The sequence below is a fragment of the Pteropus medius genome, unplaced genomic scaffold (assembly GCF_902729225.1).
Source record: "Pteropus medius unplaced genomic scaffold, Ma_sr-lr_union100, whole genome shotgun sequence".
In the NCBI taxonomy this organism is placed as follows: domain Eukaryota; kingdom Metazoa; phylum Chordata; class Mammalia; order Chiroptera; family Pteropodidae; genus Pteropus; species Pteropus medius.
The window spans coordinates 3652346-3676956 of NW_024354502.1; the positions used below are offsets into that span (position 1 = coordinate 3652346).

The following is a 24611-nucleotide window of genomic DNA, read 5'->3' on the forward strand; positions in this document are numbered from 1 at the left end:
ATGTGCCACGTCGGCCTGTGGCTTTCCTCACTGACGTCAGAGTGAGAAGAATTAATCATCCTCTCCAGATGGTACCCTCTCATGCTTGAGACCGAGGCTTCAACCTCAGGAGGCTTATACATTCACTAGAGTTCCAGAACTGAACTGGCTTTCTAAGCTCCGAGAACGGCAGCCCAGCAGTAGAGACCTGTCTGAAAATCATGCCATAGAGGAAACAGGCACTCAGACTCAGTGAATGCTAAATGGGTACAGCCTTTCTGAAGAGCCATTTGGACAGATATATTAAAAGTCCTTAACGTGTGCATCCCTTTCAATGGAGTAATCCGTGTCCATGAACAAATACTGAGTGAATTATCAGAGGGGTGTGTAATAGCTATGTGAATGTTTATAGTGGCAATATTTCTAAGAAAATAAAGAAGGAAAATATAAATGTCCTAAAATTCAGAAAGGCAAATTAGTTATATCATATTATAATAAATTCATAGGATGGAACACCATAGAGCTATTAAAATAATGATTTCAAAGAACATTTAATGACATGATAGAATGTGCATAATGGTTAAGTGTAACAAGTAGCTTATGAAATGCACAGATCATATGAGTCCAAATTTGGGGGAAAGTAGCATGGAAAAAAATACTAAAAGGAAATACATAAAAAGTTTTTTACATGTTATCTCTGGGTGAAATAATTTGAGCATTACTTTGTACTTTCTGTATTTCCTAAATTTTCTACAATGAATATATATTATTTTTTAATCAGGAAAAATATTTCTAAAAATATACCATGAAAATCTAATTCATGTTTTTATATTTTCCTAGCTGAAATTCGTAATTGTAAGATTTTAATTTTTTAAGATGTCAGATATTACATATTTTTTAAAACAATAATCTATAGTCTATATTTTCAAATTAAACAGAATTCAAAATCTTTTTATGAGTTGGGTCACACTTTCTCACTTTTAAGATGTGGATAACACCTCAATGAGTTCAAGAGAATTGAGTGAGATACTCCATGTGAAGTGCCTGGTACATCATAAGCCCTCATAATGTCAATTATAATTAACTGGGATATTGATGTTTGTATTATATTAATCATTCCTCTTCTAGCAGCATCTCTCTCTGAGCCCACCATGCCAAGCTGGTTGAGTGAAAACATACAATGCAGTTCTTGACCCTTGAAGAACCCACCCTGGGCTCTAGATCAGCTCTGCCTCCCCAACACCCATCACCCTCTAGTGCAGTGAATAGTGTCACCAAACCAGCCCTGCTGACGCGGAGCCCATTTGAGCTATTGAAGCTGAGCCTTGGCCAGCCTCCCCAGAGCCTGGACCATCTGTGGCCACAGCCTCAGAATGCCAGCTGTGTCTCCACAGTGGGAAGAGCTTACATCTCGTACTGGCTCTGCAAGCCACAAATGGCTCGGTGTTTGCTGTAGAAGCGGTTCTCCAGGTCGATCCTGGTCTCGCCGATGAGGTCGTCTGTCCCGATCATGTCGTGGTCATAGATCAGGATGGAGAGCAGAGACTCCTTTGGGAAGGTAGCCTGGATCTCAAATGACCTGTGGTCCAAGTAGAGGCTTTAGGAGTCAGTGACATTTGGTGACATAGGGAACTTTTCACCTTTAGCTAGCCTACAGTTCATATGAACTCACTAAACACTCAGCAACTCAGTTAAGACTCAGTGGGTATTTATTTGGTTTAATTTTTTTCACTGAGATACAAGCAATTTCCGATTCTGATGTCAATTTCCAGCAGCCAATAATCTTCTCTTTCACAGGCCATCAAGTGCAGTCCACAGTGAGGGTGACAGCAAAACTGGTCTCAAACAGAACTGATTTCTAATACCGCTTTTGCATCAGTAACTTCCTGATTATAAAACTTTGGAAAGTTGTGTCATCCCTCTAAACCTCCTTACGTGTAAATGGAGATAAATGGGAGTAAACAGTAGTTAAATGCCGTATCGTTTTTATAAAGCATACATTTTATTTCTACTCATTCGACTGGCACCCAATAAATTGCCACTCCCTTTACGTTACTCTCCATTTTTTTTTTTTTGGCTTCATCAGGGAATACCAGCTGAATTTATTTGAAATGAAAACCCTATCGAAGATGGAAAAAAATCACAAAAACATAGGATTCTAGGACTGGAATGCTAGCTCTACAAGACGCGGAGCCCTCCGAACAGAGACTTGCCTCCTTCATCTCCACATCATTGGAGCCTGCACATCACCTACAGGGAGTGGACGCTCGTATGATTCCTTGAACTGAGAGGGACCCTAGGGGTCACCTTACCAAATGCCTTCATTTTACAGGTACGGAAATTGAAATCCAGAGAACACAAGTGACTCGCCCAGGAGCATAAATCAGGCCTAAGTGACATAAGTGCCAGTCTTCCAACTCTTACTTCTGGCTCTTTCCCCGATACCACACCAGTGCATGGTATTGAAAGGGACATAGGTATTGTCAGACTTCCTGTGACAATCAATGCCTTATCCGTGCTACTGAACATTAGAAAATATACTTAAGAATTAGATTTTGAGTGAAATCCTGCATTTTAGGGAAATGTCTTCCTGAAAATCAAATCGAGACACACAGGTGTTTCTCCAGCTGTTGCCAACTCTGGCACTGGGACAAGGTGGGGTGGGCTGGCCTGGGAACAAGGAACAGAGGAGGCAGGGAGGAAGGGAGAATGGGGACCCATCACTTCTCTGCGTGTCCGCAGGCCTGTCTGGGCTGCTGCCCTCATGGCAGATCCACTTAGCCCTGCCTCTCGCTCTCCAGGGTGGCGGGGACGGAGGTCGCAGCTCAGCCTGGAGCCAATTAAGAAGAAAGCAGAAATGGCTGATGGCTCCTGTGACTGTAACCGACGGAGGCAGCTCTAGCAAGTCAGAGATACAGCCATGGGAGGGAGAAATTTGTGTCTTCCGCCTGAAGACATCGCATTGCCTTTCTGGGTCTCCAAGACTTGGATTCCAAACAGTAATTGATATTCTAGAGGTGTCTCACAAGGAAGCCTCCAGCCACCTCTCTCTGAGCGTGGCTGTCACCGTAGCTGCTGCCACTGAGGAAGGGCTTATTAAGTGCTTAACTGCCCCCGGCAACCGTGACAGAGGATTCGATCGCTCTGTTAGATCTCCCCAAGCTGTGAGCGCACAGATCAACCTCTGAATTTTCATTGGAGCTGTCAGTAAAAGAATTACTAAAAGCATCCCACCATGGCTGGAATTCCAGTCACCCAGGGAAAAACTAGGCTTATACCAACTTGTGAGTCAATGGGATACGTTTCAGATACAATGGCGGACTGAGAAAAGAGAACGCGCCATGAACTGGGTAGAAACTGAGCCTCGTTGAAACGTTTAGTACCTCTACGCTTCAGAGCAAAGATGCTCCACTGTTCCTCTGTTCAATTTTTTATTCTTTCGATTATGTACTTGTTCATGGTACATTTATGACACATCCACTATGTGCCAAGCACTATGGTTATTAAGGAAATGAGGAAGTAACAATGTCGAAGACATGTACCATCTCAGGGTGATGGGACATCACCCTGAGATCCCATGAAATCTTACTGAAGATTGGCTGGAGCTTTGTCCATCCATCTGCTCGTTCATTCGTCATTCACTCGTTTATTCCACAAACACTTACTGAGCATCTACTCTGTGCCACGCCCTGTCCTAGGTACTCGAGGATGTGGCGTTGAACATGCCAGACCATATCCCTGCTCGAATGATGCTTTTGTTCCAGTGGGGAGACGGGAGAGCCAACAAACATGTAAACATATCAATTTATGTCAGAGGCGATGAAGAAAAGGAAGCAGGCAAGGGCCAGGGGGTGCAGCTGTGACATCCTCAAATGATAAGAACCCAAAGAAGGCGTCCCCAGACCCCAGGCCAGGCCCTCCAGTCTCCCTGCTGGAACACTGCAAGAATGAGCCAGCAACTTTTGTCCCTGAGTAACAATACCCATCCAACGAAATGTCCACACATGTAGGGCTTCTGGAAAAGTCTCTATAACATCAGAGGCAGGAGAGAATATTCCAATCTCTTCCTCTTCTGTTTATTATAGCCATAAATGAGGGCAATAAAACCAGTCTAATTCATGGCACTGTGGTAAAAGTAGCTAATAAAAAGTGACTACAAAGCATTTGGCAAAACGAAGTGCTGGTTACATCGAGGGCAGGTAATGATAAAGGTCATCTCTGGACCGGGGAGACAAGGGTAAGTTTCCCTGGTATCGTTCTAATCTTTATCATAAACCTGAACAGGCAAGATCATTTATTTCCTCGTTTCCTCAGGAGCAATAAAGTGTAAGCGGCTGGTGCCGATCAAATGTCAGGGGTCTGAAACTATTACGGATGGGTAAATGAATTTAAACGAGGCTGATGAAGATTTCATCCCATGCTCCCTGTTACTTGGGGAAAAAGAGAAATTAAATACGCTTAAGATGTATCCACTGCTAAACTGATTTTCAAGGGAGAGAGGAAGCTAATGTGTCTTGAGCGTCTACCATGTGCCAGTATAGACAATGCACGAGGTGCTGTATATTTAATCTTTTAAAGGTCCTTGAGAGTCAAGTGTCACTACTGTTGCTTTACAGATGAGGAAAACTAGCATCGGAGAGGTCAGCCACCTGCATCCTATTTGTGGCAGAACGAAACCCACGTCTGCTTAAGTCTGAAATTCACAGTGACCAGGTGGCCAGACTCAAGCAGGAAACGGGAACGTGTGACACCAATGTGTTAGAAGACAGTGGGGGTGAAGGGGTGTGAACTGGGGAGGGGGTCACCTGAATACACACAAATGCCATGCGTTTGTAACTGTGCAGGAAAACAAAGCTGGAGTCGGGGTGCAGTTTAACCTTTTTACTTCAGAGGTCACCTCAAATGAGCTGCAAAACGGTGTGACGGGAAAATCCCTTTGGCAGGAGACAAGAACGAAGGTCTGGCCCCTTTTCCACTCATGAGCTGTGGGAGCCTGAAGAGGTTTCTAAGCCTCTCTGGGTCTTGGTCGCCTTGTTTGTAAAAAAGGAACCCTCTCTGTCCAGATGCAGAGGCTAAATCGAGGAAAGTTTAGGGTCTAGGAAAATCATTGTTGGAAAATCATGGGCCTGATCAGCACGCACCACCTAATTCCTAAAGAGACCAAGGAAAGACTTTGGCCTTTCTCCATGAAGGTTAGGTTTGGCTGGCTACTGTCACAAGCAGAAGTCAGTATTTAACCTTCTGCCACATTTATTCAGACACACACATGTGTACGCAGCGGCCCCCACAGAAACACGCAGGGGCAAATGCAGAGAAGACAATGCAGCATGACTCACTGACCTTCCAAATACTGGGTTCAGCTGTTTGGGGATGTATTTGTCCCGGTCTTTGATTTCAGTTTTGCCAAGCTTGACCACAATGTAGGGATCTGATTTGCCATCTGGATCAGCTGGGCTAAGATTAAATGCCTGGGGAGGAGAAAGGAAATTGCTTTGGTCCAGTGGTTTTCAACACCGGCTGCATGCTGAGATCACCTGGGAGTTTTAAAAAAATACACCTGAGTTCCATCCCCAGCTATTCTGATTTAATTGGCCCTGGGCTTTGGGATTTTTAGAAGCTTCCTAGATGATTCAGGTGTGCAGTCCAGGTTAAAAACCATTGTTATAGCCTCTCCATTTTCCCGGGAAAAGAAAAGTTATCAGCTTTGCCCAAGGCCAACTCTTGGGAGTCATGTCGCCCGTGGAAAGCAGTGCTGAGTGCTGAGTATGAGGACTGTGCCGGACCAGGGGGCAGAAAGCATGAATGTGAACTCCAGTTCTATTTCTAACTAGTCATGTGACCTTGGGCAAGTCGTGTCATCTCTCTGAGATCTATCTGTAAAATCATGGGGCGGCCCTCCCAGAAGTAATGGGCTATGAATCCATAACTATCAGTCTTGCATGTAGCACTGGCCAGTTGAATAGTGATCCATTTCTCAGAGCGAAGTTTGATTCCAGACCAGCTGGGCGTTAAACCATCACAAGCAAATGCTTTCTAAGAGAAGGCCAGGGTAAGGGGCTGGTGAGGAATGATACTGAGAAGATAGAGAAACTCCGCAGAGATGAGAGCTGAGTGAGAAACAATCTCATTTTCAGAACTCTACCCTGCCGTGGAATGGCACGAACACACAAAGCTATATTTTCGAGGATGTTCCTTAGAGCTTTGTTCAATGGCCACGTTTGTAAACAACCTATTAGTCAATTACTTAGAAACGCAGTTCAACATAGTCCCTTCCCCATTTACTCTCATGCATCGTCCAGTTTTAATTCCCTCCATAGCCGTTAGCTCTGACATTCATCTCATTATCATGTTACTTATGTACCTTCTTACCCCCAGACCCCCACCCTCCACTATCAAGATCCCCATGAGAGCAAGGACACTGCCAGCCTTGTTCATTACGTTATCTCCGGGACCTTGAACTAGGCCTTCCTCATATTTGTTGAGTGAATGAATAAACGAATACTAACATGAACTCAAGAAAACACTAGGTGGCTACTAAGAAGAACGAGGAAGACCTACATGTACCTATCTGGGAAAATATCCAAGTTTTATCACTAGGTAAGAAAAGAAAATAGAAGATCAATATGTAATGCATCAAGCAGGACTCCATTAAATAAATAACCCGGATGGAGTTGGAGATACGTGAAAACAGAGATAGATGTATTTGCATATACGTAAAAAAGTAAGTTATTTCTGGGGGTGGAATTGCAGAGGTGGGGAGATTTTGATTTCTATCTTTATGCAACTTTTCAGTAGTATTATTTTTTTACTTTGGTGTTTTACTAAATTAAAAGATTGTAAAATTACATAGTTAAGTAATTAAGTCTCAGCGTGGGAGAGCAAACCACACAGTCACTATTACTAGAAACGTCGATGAAATGACCGTCCATAATCGCTGCGAATTTACTCTACTTCCTGCAACTTCCCTCTGACTCTCCCTCCAGAGCCACCACCCTCTGACTCTTCATTCGTCCCGGTCCTGCTCTCCCTCAAGTTCCAGCCGAGCTCACCCTCTCCCAGGCTGCCTCCTGAGCAGGACCTGATCTGCATCTCCGGCCTTTGTCTAGAGGGTACCAGACACATAAAGCGTGTGCTGCACACAGACTTGTCCTGGATGAATAAGTAAACAATAATCCTTTCCCAGTCTCTGCCATCCAAAAAATCTCCCCCTCCTCCTCCACTGTCATACCCTCTATTTCTGGGTTCTCCAAACTATGATCCCAAGAACCATGGTTCTGCAAAATTTTCTGTAGTGCGGGAGAAAGGGATGGGGCGATAAGTTTAGAAAATGCTGTTAAAGATTCAACAGTTAAATAGGTTTCTTTGCTTCTGGAATTCTCAGAGCTTTAAATGTGCTAATGAGCTTTGTCAATCTCTGGGGGTTGGTAAAGGGAAAAATATTATATGCACCATTTCTCAAATTGAGTTGTACATATGGTCTGTTTCCCTGAAATGCATATTAATTATCTCTCCCAAGACACGAGTGACCTCCTGAACGAAATTGAGAAAAGCTTAGTCTAAACTATGTTGTGGGTGGGTATTTCATGTAGACTCCATGAAATGTGTTCGGTGTTTTACTAAATTAAAATGGCTGGCACTCCGCCAGCCATTCTTTACGAGTACATCTAATCTCAACAACTCTAGGGATTAGAACACACCTGGCACGTGGTGGTCACGGAGATGATGATGTAGGAAATGTGAAGACTGCGTGATGGACAGGGAACACTCCGTTCTGCCTCAGCATTACAGAATAACTCACCTTCGCTTTATGCTCCATGTATATATTTTTAAAAAGGACGCAGGCAATTTAGGCAAAGAGTTGATATAAAAGAAGACTACCACAATCAAGTAAGATTCTGAAAATCAACTCCAAGGTCAGAAGATGAAAACAAAACTTGAACCGTAAAGGTTCAGCAGACGATTGCTTTGATCGAGCATCACATTTGGCCTTGAGCTTCCTGGCAATCAGGCCAAAAAGTTTCAAGATTAGAGTTAGTGCTCTCGTATTCAGAAAGCGGGAAGCCTCGGGCAGACAATATTTTTTCTTGGAAATACATTCGAAATGAAATTTCTGACTGCCACAATGCAGGGGCATAGTCATGGCAGAAGGATGTCATAGTGACAGCTGCCTATGAGCTTCCTGCTTCTGGCCTATTTGTTTTCCTTCCCAGCTAGCAGCAAACCCAGAGAGCAAATAAAGCTATGCAGAGAAGTCCTATGTGCCTGGAAAGTACTTTCCCTAAGTGAAAGGCTGGCAAGTAAATGTCTGTTACCAATCAGACTTCATACCCCCTGTTACAGACTGTATTGTGTCCTCTCAAAATTCGTACATTGAAGCCCTAACCAACCTCCAATTGACTGTATTTGGAGACAGAGACTTTATAATTGAGGTTAAAGGAATCATAAGGGTGGTGCCCTCATCTGATAATAGTGGCTTTATAAGCAGAGGAATTGACTTCGGATCTCTCTCTTTCTCTCTCTGTCTCTCTCTCCTTCCCTCCCTCCCCCTCCCTCCTCCTCCCCCTCCCTCTCTCACACAGAGGAAAGGACATGCGAGGACACAGTAAGAAAGTATCCACCTATGAGCCAGGAAGAGAGACTTCCCCAGAAACCAACCCTGATGGCACCGTGATCACAGACTCCCAGCCCAGAACTGAGAAAATGCATGTCTGTTGTTTAAGTGACGCAGTCTGGGGTATCCTGCTATGGCAGCCAGAGCAGACGAAGATGACCCGCAGAGTAAACAGGGACAGCTCACCGCCACGATGTACACCCTGACCAGGACCTTGACGGGGTGGCTGGGCGGAATCCCTTGCTGGATTCTCAGCTGCCCACTGTCCTCAGTGCTGGAACCATCGGGGCTTTTGTAAATGCAGAAAGAGCCCTGGAACCACAAAGTGCGACTCATTGAAACAACATGGTCATGTGCCCCACCAAAAACCACAGAGAGTATTGCACTGGGAAAATGAGCACTGCCCGGGACCTGGTATCTGGAACCTGGGCTGGCACTCTCCTTGCCTTCTGGGTGTCTGTGGGACATTCACACGACCTGCTCGCCTCTGAGCTTCTTGATGTTACATCAGAGCTGTTACATGAATAGGCACGTCAGATGGGATTCTGAGCACCTTTTACTTGGGGATGCTGAGCTAGTGCTTCCTCCCATTATCTCATTCAATCCTGACTACGGTATTCCTATTTTCAGATGCTGCAACCAAAGCTTACGGAGGTCAAGTGCTGCTCAAGATCGTGAAGCTAGTTAGCATTATAACTAGGATCAAAATCCACACCGGCAAACTGCAACACTTATGCCATTTCCAGCACACCACCCTGCATGTAGAGGGCCCAGTGTGGTAAGTGTTCGCTACTGCTTTCTGAGGCTGACACCATGAGTCTTCCAGATGAAGGGCTTGTGTTGTTTGATTAGTTTAATCATCTAATTGGTAGGTTTGCGTAATTCATACATTTGGTAGGTCAGGGGCCAGAAGAGCAAAATAAAATTCACTTGATCCTTGTAGGTAACCACTCTGTCTTCTTATGTTCCACCAGACTGAATTCAACCCACATCACTGGCCATGAGCCAAATACCCCAAAAGACTGGGCTAGGTTTTGTGAGGTTCTAGAGAGGGTCTTGGGTAAAGATGAGGGATTTTCCTTATACACATTCTGCAACAAATCCCATTAACATAACTGAGTCAGATCTGATATTTATGGAGAGAAGACCTGAATAAAAGAGTTAACTCTGGAACCTGCCTTAAACTTTCCTATGACTCGGTCTCCATCAAGGCCATGGTCATCTTCCATAGACTTGCCTCTGAAGAGCTCAAAGGTTTTCACCCAGTCTTCAAAATTGTCGAATTCACTCTCAAGGTCACCATCGTATATCTTTAGGGAGAAGGGAGAAGAGTGTGTCAGAGAAAAGAAGGCTCAGGGTTGATTTATGAGAAATGACAAGATTCTCCAAAGCCAGACTGATATACACCCCTTTGAAAAACGTAGAGGCTGCTGTTCACTGATTTTAGCAAAATAAGGAATATGATTAACTCAATATTCCTGGAACTAACTATCACACTGAAATTTATAAAACCTTTTTGATAAACTTTGAAATTCCAGGAAATATAGCTAAACCAAAAATTTTAAAAATGTAAATATAAATATGACAAAGCTTTTTATAGCTAAGTGATATTATTGGTTAAGATATAGACTATGATATTTTGAAGACATTTAAATCAATACATGTTCATTAAGCATCTAATTCTTAACACATATAAAGTGATGGAATATTTGTTTTTATTATAGTGCATATAGACATAAATTTTCCAAGTAGGAAATTATATATTTATTATATAAATTATATATTTAGAAATGCAAAATTGAATTGAGCTTTAGATTTGGTAATATAATTAAATAACTCATTTAAATTTCCTATCGAAATTACCTACCTAAATTTGTTATCTAGATACATAATTTTCATACTCTCAATTTTCATATCCATCGATACGCCTCCAGCTAATAGGCTCTGGCTAATGTTAAAACTGGTTTGATGGAGCTGACTTTAGTTCGAGTCACAACTCCTGCTATTTTGAGTGTGTAAACATCTGCTTGATGATGTCAAGCTCCAAGAGGTGACATTCACAGTCACGTTGCTGGATTCAATGTAAGTTCTATCCCTTCTCAATATGAGAATATAGACAATGGAAAATTAGCAAGCTCCACTGTCTTGGCTTGCATGCTTGTTAAAGCTTATTTCTCTGCATCAATGATTGCAATGAAGACAAAGTAAGTTAGCTCAGACAAAGGTATTACTAAGTATTACTTCACTGAAGTGCCAACAGAATCCCCTTTCTGAGCTTCCCACCCCATCCATGGCCACGATGGCTGTGTCCACACACCTTCAAGACGGCCAGGTTGGGGACTTCATCTTCTTTGAGTTTCTTCTTGTGCATTTTGTCTTTCTTTTTCTTTGGGCCATCTTCTATATTCACCACTACCTGGTCTGGTTTTACCTCTGTAGATATTCAGTGGAAATTGTTAGACTTCTCATGGCTGTCGAGGTGAGAAGAGATAGAGCCAAGCCCCCTCTTTCCCTTTGCTCTGGCATGTGTTATGACCCCTCTTTTCAAAAAGAAATAGTAGCATTTTGTTGTAGGATTGTTACATACAGCCCTGCAGTCTATGCACTGCAAGGCCCAAGGAGATGCCACTTACAGAGCAATGCAATGTCAGCAGGTGCCCTGGGGCCAGACACTGTGCTAGCCTGTCTTGGTATATATAAGATTTCCTTAAGCTAGGCATAGAGAGGGTAAGTTACTTGCCTGGTCATCCAACTAGCAAAGAACAGACCCTGGATGAACACTCTCCAAGCTTTCGGTTACATCCCCTCTCATACCTGCTTAGGAACCTGAGATTCATCCAGCTCAACAAACTGAGGCTCAAATATGTCAAGGGTCTTGCCCATAAAGTCACAAATGTAGAGAGATAACTCAGTAATTTTTTTTGGAGCAGCCTCTAGAAATAAACTGCCTGAGACAGACTTTTTCTAGCTCTGCTATTTTCTAGCTGTGTAAACTTGGGTGAGCTACTCAATCTCTTTGGAGCTCTGTTTCATCATCTGCAAAATGAAGACAGCATCACTTCTGTCATGAGATTGGTCTTAGAGTGAAATATGCTAACTAGGAGCGGTCCGAGGAACTGAGCCCGACTCTGGTTTTCCTGCTTCTATCAGTGTTGTCTGAAACACCACTGTTGTTTTGGGGCCAAGACCTATCGTTGGCTTGAATTGACTTGAGGTCATTTCTAATCCCAGGCCTCTGATTTCTGCCAAACCAAATCTATCCAACCCTCGTAAACTGAGTTTTGGAACCTAAATCCAGGTCACCTCTACTAAAGGTTATCATGTTGGTTTTGGCCTGTCGCCCCGGCTCACTTCTATTTTTACTCTGCTGTTTCTACATTAAGACGGTCAGTAATAGAGACATGAGCCAAAGGGTCGATGCCAGCACTGAACTGGATTCAGGAGACCTGGGATCCGGTCCCAGACCCTCTCGAATCAGCTACGTGACCTTTTACAAGTGTTGCCATCCTTCTGAGGTTGTTTCCTCACTTGGCGAATGAGGGAGTCGACCTCAATGTACCTTCCATGGCTTCCATTTTATAATTTCCTCACCCAAATGGCCTTATTCTATGTTTCAATGTCCCCAGAACAGATACTTACCTGTATTGCCATTTTTCTCTTTGAGATTTCTCTCCTTTTCCTTTGAGAAAAGAGGGAGACAAGATGAGTGACATTGTCATGCCTCTTTATGAATCCTGATTGCTAAGACTTTTAATTATCTCAGCCCTCTGCAGTCTCAGAGATGCCACTATAAGAGAGAATTCAAATGGTCCGTAATTAGCCCCAAACGAAGGCTCCCTGTTAAGACCTGGAACCTACGTGCAGCGAGATGCCCTGCCCTAGAGAAGAGGTGCCCACACATTCAAGAAAAGTGCCACCAAGCTGTAGACTGTCTTGTCATTCATGTGCAGCCTTCTCTAAGTTACTGGGAAAGCAGTTTCTCTCCCACAATTTTCCCACCTCCCTGGAGTATCACCTTATTCTGTAGCTATCAGTTTTACCTTCTGGCATATTGAGTTGTTGCGTTGGTCCCAGGGACTGGGGAGGTTAGCAAAGAAAGAGGAATAGGTTGAGTACTCACCGGAAGTGGTGTGTTCATTGCAGCAAAAGGAAGGAGGGTGGAGAGGGGGGCTAATGTTTGATTTATTCGACTATATATCAATCTTCATGGATAGTCCTAGATGAAGAAACTATGGTCTTTCCAAACTAAAGAATCAGAAGACTTTCTATTCCTTCACATACGATGATAACGCCTGCCTAATTTTTCTTTGCTTTCTTACTCGGGGATGGGATGTCTTATGAAATTCTGCCACAGATCTTCGGCCCCAATCTCCAGACCCACACTCCACTGGTTTTCCAGCTGTAATTTGACTTCTGTCTTGTTCCATGTGTATGAGTCCCTGCTCTGGAAACCTGCTGATTATTCCCATTTGCTGAAGCCAAGACTTCTGCCTTTACTTTGATAGTTTCCCATATGAACTCAGAATCCTTCTGGAGACCTGGGGCCCTTTGACCTGGGTAGTTCCAGGGGTATCTGAAGCCCACCTCACTAATGCCTACTTGTCTAGAGACCCTGTTTCTCCCAGCTGAATCTCCCTGAGTCTGACCTGGGCAGATTCTCCAGATGCCCTGCTGGATGGCACATCCTTCCAGCACTTACACAGAACCTGTGTCCTTCCAGCTTCAGCCAGAGGGTGGGGATTTAGCAATTTTAGATCCCTGGTCCTTCTAGGCTTTAAACCCTTCTAAAGTTAACAGAATTACACCTGAGTACAGTGGAATTTAAAAGAGGGGATAGAGGGTGCTGTGCTTTCTTATGGAGGCCTGTGACTGTCACAGCCAGGGGAGACTCTACCTTCTGTGTTTTCTTCAAGGAAGCATAATATTTGGACCACCAGTCAATGACATTTTCAGCAGATTCATCTGCTATGGTCCTCTTTCTCCTTCTGGTAGACCTCCGGGAAGGTTTCCTAGCATCCTGGCAAGGGATGAAGATAGATTGTTAGTCAGGCCTCACGGATCTGCATGCTGGTGATCGACTGGTTTCCTGGTACCCTCTGGGAGGTGGCAGAGGTCTTGGCAGGTTTTATGGTTGCAGCAATCTGTACCACTTCAGCAAGTGAACATTTAATAATCTGTTTATCCATTTATTCATTTACTCAGCAGACGTGTATTGAGCAGAAGTGAGATACTGTGCTTGACATTGAGATACAGGGCAATTAGACACAATCCACACATTTGGGAAGCTTAGCGTTCAGGAGGGGAGACAGGCATATGATACCATGTGGCACAGTAGAAAGGGAATTAGCTTTAGACGTGCCTAGGTTGTAAATCACAAAGCAATTAATATAAATTTTATAATACTCAGTTTCCTTAACTAGGGACATTAATACCTGCCTACTTCACTGTTGTGAGGATTAAGTGACATAACATAGACAATTCTCCATTAGCATCCTTTCTGGTTTGAATGGGTGCAAATAAATGACACCTGCAACGTAAGTGATGGGGGTAGGAGAGGCAGTGATACATGTATGGCGGAAAGGAGGCATTTGTAAGGGAAGGCAGTTGTCCCATTAGAGGAGGCTCTCTATGCGAGGCACACCATGTAGCCATCATCCACTTGCTCTCTCATACATCTCTTAAGTACTTACCTATAATGTGCCCAGCACTCTATCAGGTGCGAGGAATACAGAGATGCTTAAAAAACATCATCTCTAGCCTAGTGAGGCCCATGGTTTTATGGTGTCAAGAAACACTTAAACTGAGAATTCTACCATAAAGTGGCAGGTGCAATACCGGTGGGATGAAGAGGACCCCTCAAGGTGTCACAGAGGGGCTCAGTGAGCCCGGATGAAATGGAGACAGCATGAGCAAACATCCATTAGGCTACCTTATTCTGCTTGCTGTTTCAGCCCTTACCATTTGCTGGACAGGCAATCCCTTAGGACTTTCTTAAAACTGCTTTCTTCCTATCAGTCCTTAAGTCGACTGATACATCAAGATTTCACACTCAAATTTATGGCTTAGATGGATTAATCACATTTTTGTTGTAGGGTTCTTGGTACCCTTGTCCACCTCGCCTCCCAGAATCTCAGCTAGATGGGCATGAGAAGCCTTCCTTCTCTTCAGAATCCAGAAGATACATCTTTTTGTCCCACATGATCCTGTACAAAGTGGGTTCTAAGTATCCGTGGATTAGACCCAGATAAAGAAACCATCATCTTTTCAAGCCAATGAATTGAGAAGAGTTCCTGTTCGACCAAATGTTACTGTCCCATTTGACTGGCACTTTAACCTCATATACGTTGACTTATCTGATCCTACAACAGTGCTGTGAAGCGTGTGTTAAGGTCCCCACTTTACAGATGAGGAAACCAATGCTCATGCAGTCACTTTCCCCCAGGCACACAGCTATCAGGTGGGAGGATTAGTCTCTAAAGCCTCCAATACAAACTCTCGTGAGCCTCGTAAATATGAAGAGAGATTACATTCTGACCTTAGCTTTTCCATCTTTTGGTGGCTCCTGGGCTGCTTGTTTGTGTTCAGGCTCCAGCATAGGGGAGGAGTCAGGGATGTCGGCCAGGCTGGCCTGCTGAACCTGGGCAGAGCCAGGCACCACTGTGGGAGGTGGCTCAACATCCACATAGATGTGATCTGTTGGGGGCTCCTGGGAGGAGCTGATGGTCCCAGAGGGCTCAGTGGCTATCAGTGAATCTGAAAGAGCTGAAATGAAAGCACATCTGGTCAGGCAACTGGGCCACAATACAGGGTAATCATTTTAGAGACCTGGTGCTGGGAATCAGAAGGTCTGGATGCAAATATGGCAAGTTCCTAACATCTCTGAACCTCATTTTCCTTATTTATAAAATGACAGTGAAAATATTCATCTTCCTGGGGGGTAAATGAGATCAGGATGTAAGGCTTCAGGTGCATAATAGGTAATCAATAGATGGTTGTACTTATTATTGATCCTCAGAGTAATTTTAATGAACTATGGTAATTTACCACGGCTTTGTTTGCGGAAGTGGGGAGTTGGAGGCAGTCCAGTATGAGGGAAAAGGAAAAACAGAGTTTGGTAGATGCAGCAGGCAGTGGCAATGAGCTAATGTACACACAACAATATGGATAGAGCTTAAAACATAGCTTTGGGTAAAAAGATTAGAAAACCAAATGAAGGTTATAGCACCAGATCATAAATGCAAATTAAGTGGATTTGTATTTTATAAGGATTGGTGGTGTAGGGCCTACAGTGGGGAGGAAACTGGGAGTGAAGACAAGAAATAAGGTATGGGGCAGGGTGGAAATAACAAGAAGCCTTGAACAGACCAATGATAATCGTACGGCATGAACTGACAAGTGCAATGAACTCAACTCTGCACCTGAGGTCCGAAACAGAACACATCAAACAAAGACAAATGCCAGGGAGTGAAGCAGAGGGGAGTTTGAGTAATATTCCAGGAAGGCTTTTCAGATGTCGGCCTTAAAGTAAGGATGTGGCAACGACAGAAGTAGAGAGGCCTTGAGGAGCGAGTTCTGCAGAAAGAACCACTTGACCGTGGGGCATCTCTGTGTGGCCCCCGCGGCAGGCACCTGCAGGCCCGGTGGCTTTGTCGTCTGTGGCTCCGGAATCTAGGACGAGCTGCCCACCTGGCCCAAGCGGGGTTCCATCCACCTCTGAGGGGAGGGCAAGGGGCTCCCTGGACTTAAACAAAAACTGCTTCAAGCAGTTGATGGTGTAGGTGCCCACGAGCGTGCTCCTGCCGAAGGCTCTCCAGTCCACCACGCAGATGCTCAGGGGCGGGTGCAGTAGCTCGTTCTCAGGCAGCTCCTGCGGGGAGAGGCCAGGGTGAAGCGGGGGCACTGCCTGTGTCGACCTGTCTCGGGGCAGGACCAAAGGAAGCCAGGCACCCGTCCTCCCTTTCCGTGCCTCGTCATTCCATCTTTCCAAGCCACCCTGGAGCATGCCAGAAGTCCGGAGCATCGCCTTCTCATGCCAGGGGGTCATTACTCACAGTATGGGGAGTGGCACTAACAGTTCATCCTAAGTTTACATTACAAAAATCACACACTTCAAAATGGTAGTAGTTGTGAATTTTCTCATTTTGTCATTATTTACCAGGAGAACACTCATCTCAAATGAATGCTTACCCAGGCCCAAGATATAAAACAGATGAAAGGTGAGCCGTTTAAAATGGAGCTGAGGGTGAGGGACCGAAGTCCTGCCCACTCGTTCCCCTGGCAGCCCCCCCAAAACTCAACAGAGCTTGGTGAGAAAGGTTTGCACACATCATGCACATTCTTTAATTCTAGTCTTTGCTGATTTAGCATGTGCGTCCACTGGTACTGTCTGAGTTGGACAAAGCAAACTCTTTCTTCACAATTAGTTCCAAATCGGGGCACAAAAAAGTATGTGGAAATACTGATCTAAACAAAAGCACAGATGCCAAAAAAAATCACTTTAGGAGCATACACATGTAAACTACTGCCATTCTGTGTACAAATAATTTTTTTAAAATAACCATTTAAATAACTTTTGGGGGGTTATCTTCTAGGCCAGTGGTTCTCAAACTTCAGCATGTGTCGGAAGGCTGGATAAACCAGATGTCTGGGCCCCAGCCCCGACCAGTTTCTGGTTCTGTAGTACCGGGGTGGACCTGGGAACCTGCATTTCCAACTAGTCCCCAGGCGATGCTGATGTTGATGAATTGGGGGTGACTCTTCGGGAACACTGCCAACCTGATTAGATTTACCGTATGATCTAACCTGGAGCCTTTCAGAATAAAACAGCAAAAGTCTGCTTTATCCCATTTTGCAATTCTGGCTTTTTACTAAATTAGACTCTTCCTACTTGCAGGCTTAGTGGACACCCCAACCTCCAAAACATCTTCCCAAGCCAAGTTAAGGAAAAAGTGGGTCTCATCTGTGGGACCGAAGGGGACGAGCAGGTAGGAGAACGAGGGGCCCGTACCACTTCGAAAGCATCGGCCTGGATGCTGAAGTTCGGGTTGTTCTTGTAGCTCTGGATCACACAGGACTTGACGCCTCGTCCCCCACACTCGATGAGAACCTGAGGACGATCCACGGACAGCAGCTGTACCTTCTTCATTTCTCGGACTCCCCAGAAGAGAACCTAGGAGAGGACCAGCAGAGCTGTCACTCAAAGACCCAGGGAGGAGGAGCCAGCACGAAAGCCAGCCATGCTGCCTGAGAATACAGCGTGTTCTTCCAGGAAAGGTCTGGGCAGTGACTTGAGGGCCCTCCCAGAGAGGGGCCTACATCTCCTTTTCACCCTGCAATCAAGGCACCAACTGCCCTTTAGTCCCGAAGATGAAGTGGACCCTTCCGGCACCCTACCTCCACTCGGTATCTACTCAGCACTGGCCGAATGCTGGCAGGAACCGGGTAGATCTGGGTGACATCCGGTGGGTCAATGGGAGGGAGCCCTTGGAGCCCAGATGAAGGGACCTACCATACAGAACAAATGCTGGTTAGAAGGTGGAGGAGAGGTGAGGAAGGCCAACAGCGTCACACGGTCCCCTTGTTCATACGACAGTCGTCATTCACCCCTCCCGCCAACCCCCGCCCATCGATTTGTTCTCTGCATCTAAGTTTGTTTCTGTTTTGTTTGTTCATTAGTTTTGTTGTTTAGAAATCATATGGTACCTGCCTTTGTCTGAAGGAATTAAGAAGTACAAATTGGCAGTTATAAAAACAGTCTCAGGGATGTAAAGTACGGCATAGGGAATATAGTCAGTGATATTGTAATAACTGCATGGTGTCAGATGGGCACTACACTCATCAGGGTGATCACTTTGTAAGGTATGTAAATGTCTAATCACTAAGCTGTACACCTGAAACTAACATGATATTGCACATCAATCTTAATCAAAAAATAAAACGACCCATGGGTAGAAGGTATCTGTAGTAAGACAGATGTCATGTCAGTAGAAAAACATTCTCGTAATTGAAATACCTTAATTCCCTGGAGTAGTTGGAATACGGGCAGACTGGATAGCAATCTGGGCAGGAGATAGTGAATGCTGGATCCAGGACATGTCAGCGGGCATGCAAAGAAGGGCGTGCATGTGCTATGTGCAACTGGTCTTGGTACTTCATGGACTGAGCTCGGAAACCAGGCTCTGCTGTGTGACTGCGTGAGTCCCTCTTCCTGCCAGGGCCTCAGGTACTGGGTCAGATGACCCCTGAAACCCCTTGAGGGTCAGATGTTCTATTAAACATTGCTTTGGGGCAGGAGGTTCTCCTCACTGGGGTGTGTGTCTGACTTGGCCAAGAGGAAGCGTTTGTTTACTTCATTTCATTCTCTAAGCCCCATAACCAGTGGGTTCTTGATAAATGTTTATTGACTGACACATTAGCTCCATATGCTCAAAAAAGCCTAATCGCTCATCGGCACCTTCAAAGCACAAACATATCGTCATTTCCTTTTCACAGACAAATTCTGGTTGGCAACGGCCGATGTGGTTCATCTAATTATGAGAAAGCTCGGAAAAAGCAGATAGCAGACACTGTGAATGCCAAGCGGGCTGGAGACCATGAAGATGCAGGAGGAGCCAGACCAGAGCGAGGAGCTGGAAAAGGATGAGGAAGCGTGGCCCAGGCTGCCTGGCGGTGAGGAGGTTGGCCTGCAACACATCACCTCACTGAGAAAGCTAATTGCTCCTCTAGCTCCAAAGGTGAAGTCACGGAACAGCTAGGATGGTGGCACAGGATGGTGCCTCTGGGTAGGATTTTCAAAAAGTGCCATATGTTTGCTCATCCTGGGGCTGCTAAAATATCGGCCTGGGAAACATCCATGTGTGCCTGAAAGATGCCCTTGAGCTTAACGCAGGCCTTGAGGACTTCGTTTTGTGGTGGAGATTGAACAACTTTGCTCCCAGCTAAGATTAAATGTTTTCACAGGGAAATGGGTCAGCTGCTGGCTTATAAAACTATGTGGTGTGTAGTTACTTGGCTCACGGGGTCAGGGGAAGATCAAGAATGGTTATGAAGGCAAAATAGTAAGAATCAGGGGTGGGCAGGATAAACTGGCCCAAAAGCCAGATTGCGCTAACATCCCAGTGGAGACAAAATATCAGGACCTCAGAGGAGATCCAGCTGCAGGGCCAGGACATGGTGCAAATTTAGGGAGACGTCACCCTCAGGGTCACACATGACAAGCCTGTAAACGATCGACCTTACCGTAGCCTGAATTACATGGAAAAAGAGGCAACAGGCTGTAGGACAAAGAAAACATTTCATTTGATGGAGCCGGGGGTGGGGGAAGCTCCGCGGAGGAGGCATCTTTAACAGGGACGTGGAGTGTGGGGGTTGGGCGGGCAGAGCAAGGTCACGTTTCAGAAGGGGCACCGGCATGACTGGAAGTGGAGGAGGACACGCGTGTGGCGAGGTCAGGGAACGCGGGGCGCCCTGGCAGAGAGAGGCCGCGGGCGTGAAGCGTAGTATATTAACAGGCGAGGCTGAAAAAGGAGTTTGGAAACAGATCTGGGGAGAGTTTAAATGCCCACCTATGGAAAGTGGACGTTCTCCTATGGACCAGATTTTCTTTTCATTAGATATAAAGAGTTACCGGGCAAAAAAGGGTTCATGGTGAAAAAAATTGGGGAATTGTTAAATCTTCTCAGAGTCTTAACCCTGGTAACCGGCATTTCAAATCCCCAGGAGGGATATAATTTGAATGGGTTCTCAAACTTTCTTTTTTTACTTATTTGGAGGGACTGTATTTGGTTTCCAAAAAATAAAAAGACCAGACTTTGGGAAATGTGTCTGGAAGTAGGAAGCCATTGATGATTTCTGAAGAGGGGGGTGGTATGGTCCAACTTGTGTTCTGGAAGAACACGGAAGATACAATGAACAGGAAAAGGGTAGGGAGTTAAAATGCCAGGAAAAGGTCTAACGCAACAGTCCCAATGAGCAGGGAAGATGGAAATCGCCCAAGGAACGGGCTCGACCTGGCTGTGGATATGGACACAGAGTGAAGAATTAAAGCTGAGTCTGAATTTTCAAGGCAGAGAGTTAGAAGAGCGTTGGGACGAGAGCCAGGATTGGAAGGGTGGGGGGCAGCTCGCTCGGGGAGAGGAGGAAAATTAAGGTAATGAATTCAGTCTGGGGCCTCGAAGAACCAAGGCTCTCGGTCCTTCTTTTGAGACAGGGAAATGTTTCAGTAAAGAAGACAGAGAGGCGGAGTGAACCATCCACAGGTGAAAACTGGAGCAGCTGGTGGCAAACATGGGCATCTTCCAGCTCCCGTCTCTCGGCATGGACGAGACCCTCATGCTAAGACAGTCACGCTGATCATCAAATTACTTTTTGAACAAGTAATCAAATGAGAAGAAGTCCTGATGAAAACTTAATGAATTCTCTCTTAGCTGCTTGTGTCTGACGGTGCTTCCTCCATTAACTCGGCTGTCAGGAAGCAGCAGGATCTCCCCTAGCATCCTCGGCATGGAGGGAGAGAGGGAGGGTGACAGAAGGGACCCTGGAACCGAGAGCCGGGCCCTTGGAGGGCCGGTGGGGATCAGTGGGCCCGGCCCCTCGCCGCGGAGTGGGGTTCTCAGGCTCAGAGCTCTTCAGGAAGCTTCGTGTCGTGAATGAGCAGTTGAGCGACTCTCGTTCAGTTAGCCTTGAGCCTAGCTTTCTTTTTTATTTTAATTAAATGTGTCGGAGTAACATTGGTTAAAAACATTATATAATTTTCAGGTGTACGAGATTATAATTTGACATCTGTGTACTCTATTGAGTGCTCCCCACCCAAGTCTAGTTTCCTTCCAAATATTTTTTAGAACTGACACATGATCCAGCAATTCCTCCCCCGGGTATTTGCCTAAAAATATGAAAGCACCTTTTCATAAAGGCATATGTACTCCTATGTTCCCTGCGGCATTATTTACAATAGCCTAGACACGGAAACAACCTAAGTGTCCACTGATGGATAATCGGATAAAGATGATGCGATACATATACATACAACAGAATACTACTCAGCCATCAAAAAAGACGATCTGTGACAATATGGATGGATCGTGAGCAAATCGACTAAGTGAAATAAATCAGACGGAAAAGGACAAAAACCACGTGATTTCACTCGTACGTGGAATATAAAACACAAAGTAACAAACTAACGAAACGAGCCTCAGCTTTCCGACATGTAAAATGGGAACCTTTTCCTCTACCACCGATACTATCATCCAATAAACCTCGTCATTAGATATAGTCTTGTTTTGTTTTGTTTTGTTTTTTAAAAAGGAAACTTCATGTTGCTAAGTAAAACAAGCACCACTTGCCGTAAATGCAAAGTAACTTTAAAAGTGAAAACAAAACAGGACTTTGTAATGTGAAGCGTTTCTCAGACTTTCTTTCCACCGTCTTTCGCTACACCCGTGGGATCCGCTCCAGCTCCTTCCCTCTTACTTATTCTCCGTGTGCTAGGAATGCTTGTCTTCTAGTTGCTCTACCAAGTGAGATTATTTTTAGAAATTGGGATTTCTGTAAAACAGGCTCACCTGTAGAAGGACTGATCTGACCCGTAGGTAAAGTGTCTCCCGCCCTCAGCGAATGGAATAGCCAGGGAGAGAAATCTCCGTGCTGGAGTCTGCCTGGTGGCTTCTCTCCCGGGTCCTCCCCAGGTCCCACCTGGTCCTCTACTGAACAGCCAGACTCGAGAGTCTCAGCTTCCCTCTCCAAGTTTCCTGCCTTTGCTTTCTGGAAAAGCCTTCCAAGACAGGAGAGCCGGGAGGCGCCAGGCACGGCTTCATGAACGTGCACTTCCTGTGAGGCCACATCTCTGCTCAGGTGGACGAGACAGACGAGCCAGTGCAGATGTCGTTTCTAGCTCACTTACCTGCAGCAGCTCGAACACGGCAAGGAGGTCCCCTCCAGAGAGGTTCCCACAAAAGATGGGGTGGTAGCACAGCCTAGGTGCCTCATAGTCCTGATCCGCCAGCTTCACCACAGGAGCAGCCACTGTGGCACCCAAATATTCTGGCTTCCCCTAAGGCAGAAAAGAAATGAATTTTTGTCCCTGATTGTCACCTACCTGATTCTGACTTGCATCAGTGCAATTTTTAAGTGATCTTCACAAAACCGTCAGGCTCAGTCTCTCCCGTTTGCTTACGGTCCTCCAATCCTTTCCAAGGCTTGGGGAGCAGTGGAATCGATTTGGGCTCCCAGAGTAAACGCTAAGAAGGCCATCTTAGGGGCTCCCTGGCGCAAGGATATCTTAGGGCTTCTCTCTCCTCAGCACATAGAGCTTGGTAGGATACAGTTAAGTAACTGTCTGGGGCCGCCCCGAAGGAGAAAGGAGAAATAACATTCCAAAAGCTCCGCAGGGTAGGGCAGCATCGTGGCCGAGAATGTGAGCTTCGGAGTCCGGGCCGCCCCGACTGCGTGTTCCCACATCTGCTACCTTCTAGATCTATGGCCTTGGACAATTCATTCAATCTTTATTGAAGTTCATGGGTTGTTTTTTTTTTTTTAATGGGGGCATGAGGCCGACATAATGATATGTGTGCTCCGCACAGTGACTGACATACAGTGAGTGCTGGATACACGCACGATGTATGACGATGATGATGAAGGCCAGTATGTTTGCATGACAGAGCAGTTCTGTCCTATTTTATTGGCAGCAAAAGAGGGCATTGAAATGTTTTTATGTGTATGTACGGAAATGGGCCGTAAGTTTAAGCACGATTTGATGGCACCACCTTCTGCCTCTTCCAAAGGGATGGGTCCGCTTTCCTCCGGGAGCAGCACGGGGCTGCTTTGCTATTTATCTCAAGAACTGCTGAAATGGACGCTCCGTGCAGGCAAAGTTGCCAGCTTTATTCACTGCTGCATCCCCTGGCACAGGGCAGGTACTCATTACCTATTTACTGAGTGAAAACTGTTCCATTCGTGACTTCTGAAGTCCAAGGTCAATGACCACATTCTCTTCCGGCTGAGGCTGCCTTTTAGCAGCCGCACTGTTTCATTGCCTATAAACTCACGACCCAGCACTTGCAGAACAGGGAAGCTCGGTGGTGGTGGAAATAGGGTTTCAAGTTCAGTCACACTTGGAAACAAACAAAGCTGCCTGCTGGTATCCACTGGGGGGTGAGATCTGTTCCTAGTTTGGGGTGCAGTTAGGGCGGCTGAGTAACCCGCTGTGATGTTGTCCGTGTTCTAGCTGGGAATACCTAAAATTAGCCCTGGAAACAAAAGAATCAACAGAAACCCAAGCAACAAATTTGCCAAATACAATCTCATCTCTTAGAAAGCCAGCAGGCCCCACTGAGAGCACAAACGAGTCACTGGGTATGGAGAGAAAGCTCTAGACTGGAGTCGCACACCTGGCAGAGTCGGAATCTCATAATCTGATCATCACCATAGGACTGCAGGTGCAGTGTCGTGCAGCCTATAGGGGCAAACGGGATCTTTTACATATCTACTTGCATCTCTCCAGGAGGAAAGTTCAAAACGTTCATATTTATTTTCTCTCCTACGTTTTTTTTTCTCTTTAGACGTGAGAATGTAAACTTATTTCTCTGTGAAGGGTTTGGCTTGAGGTGAGGCTCACGATCATGGAACGGAGACCTAGAAGGAATCTAAAAAGCAAAGGGGAGGCCAAGGGAAATCCATGGAGTGAGTTGATTTAGGAGCTCTCCAAGACGCTTGATTGTGGTTACCAGTTTTCAAATTAAAAAAAAAAAAGACAAGATTGGAACCATGTTGTTAGGAAGAAAATTAAAAAGATATTTACTTTGTGGCTGTCTCTACTGAAAATCTATACTAAATGCCCAACAGTAGAACTCATAATCAATAAATAGATACATCTAGCTCCAACTTACAGCTGGGAAATGAAAGAGAGAGAAAAGGAGGGAGGGAGGAACGGAGAAAGAGAGAGAGAGAGCGAGCAAGCAAGCAGAGGTGCATGGAGAAGCAGAATGTGCGTCTCTAAAGGGATACAGACACACCAGTCACCCTTGCC

The 24611-nt window shown here is 45.3% G+C and overlaps 1 protein-coding gene across 1 annotated transcript in view; it reads right to left on the bottom strand.

Annotated features, from left to right (window-relative positions):
- Window positions 1-24611, bottom strand: part of FER1L6 (fer-1 like family member 6) — a 98632-nt gene that overhangs the window by 16714 nt on the left and 57307 nt on the right. The window contains exons 21-32 of the mRNA XM_039853752.1: window positions 22488-22637; window positions 17984-18094; window positions 17598-17759; window positions 16277-16457; window positions 15126-15352; window positions 13485-13607; window positions 12230-12269; window positions 10908-11023; window positions 9769-9900; window positions 8777-8902; window positions 5320-5447; window positions 1388-1558 (exon numbers count right to left, since the gene is read on the bottom strand). Coding sequence (XP_039709686.1) covers window positions 1388-1558; window positions 5320-5447; window positions 8777-8902; window positions 9769-9900; window positions 10908-11023; window positions 12230-12269; window positions 13485-13607; window positions 15126-15352; window positions 16277-16457; window positions 17598-17759; window positions 17984-18094; window positions 22488-22637 — 1667 coding nt within the window. The remainder of the gene's footprint in view (window positions 1-1387; window positions 1559-5319; window positions 5448-8776; window positions 8903-9768; window positions 9901-10907; window positions 11024-12229; window positions 12270-13484; window positions 13608-15125; window positions 15353-16276; window positions 16458-17597; window positions 17760-17983; window positions 18095-22487; window positions 22638-24611) is intronic.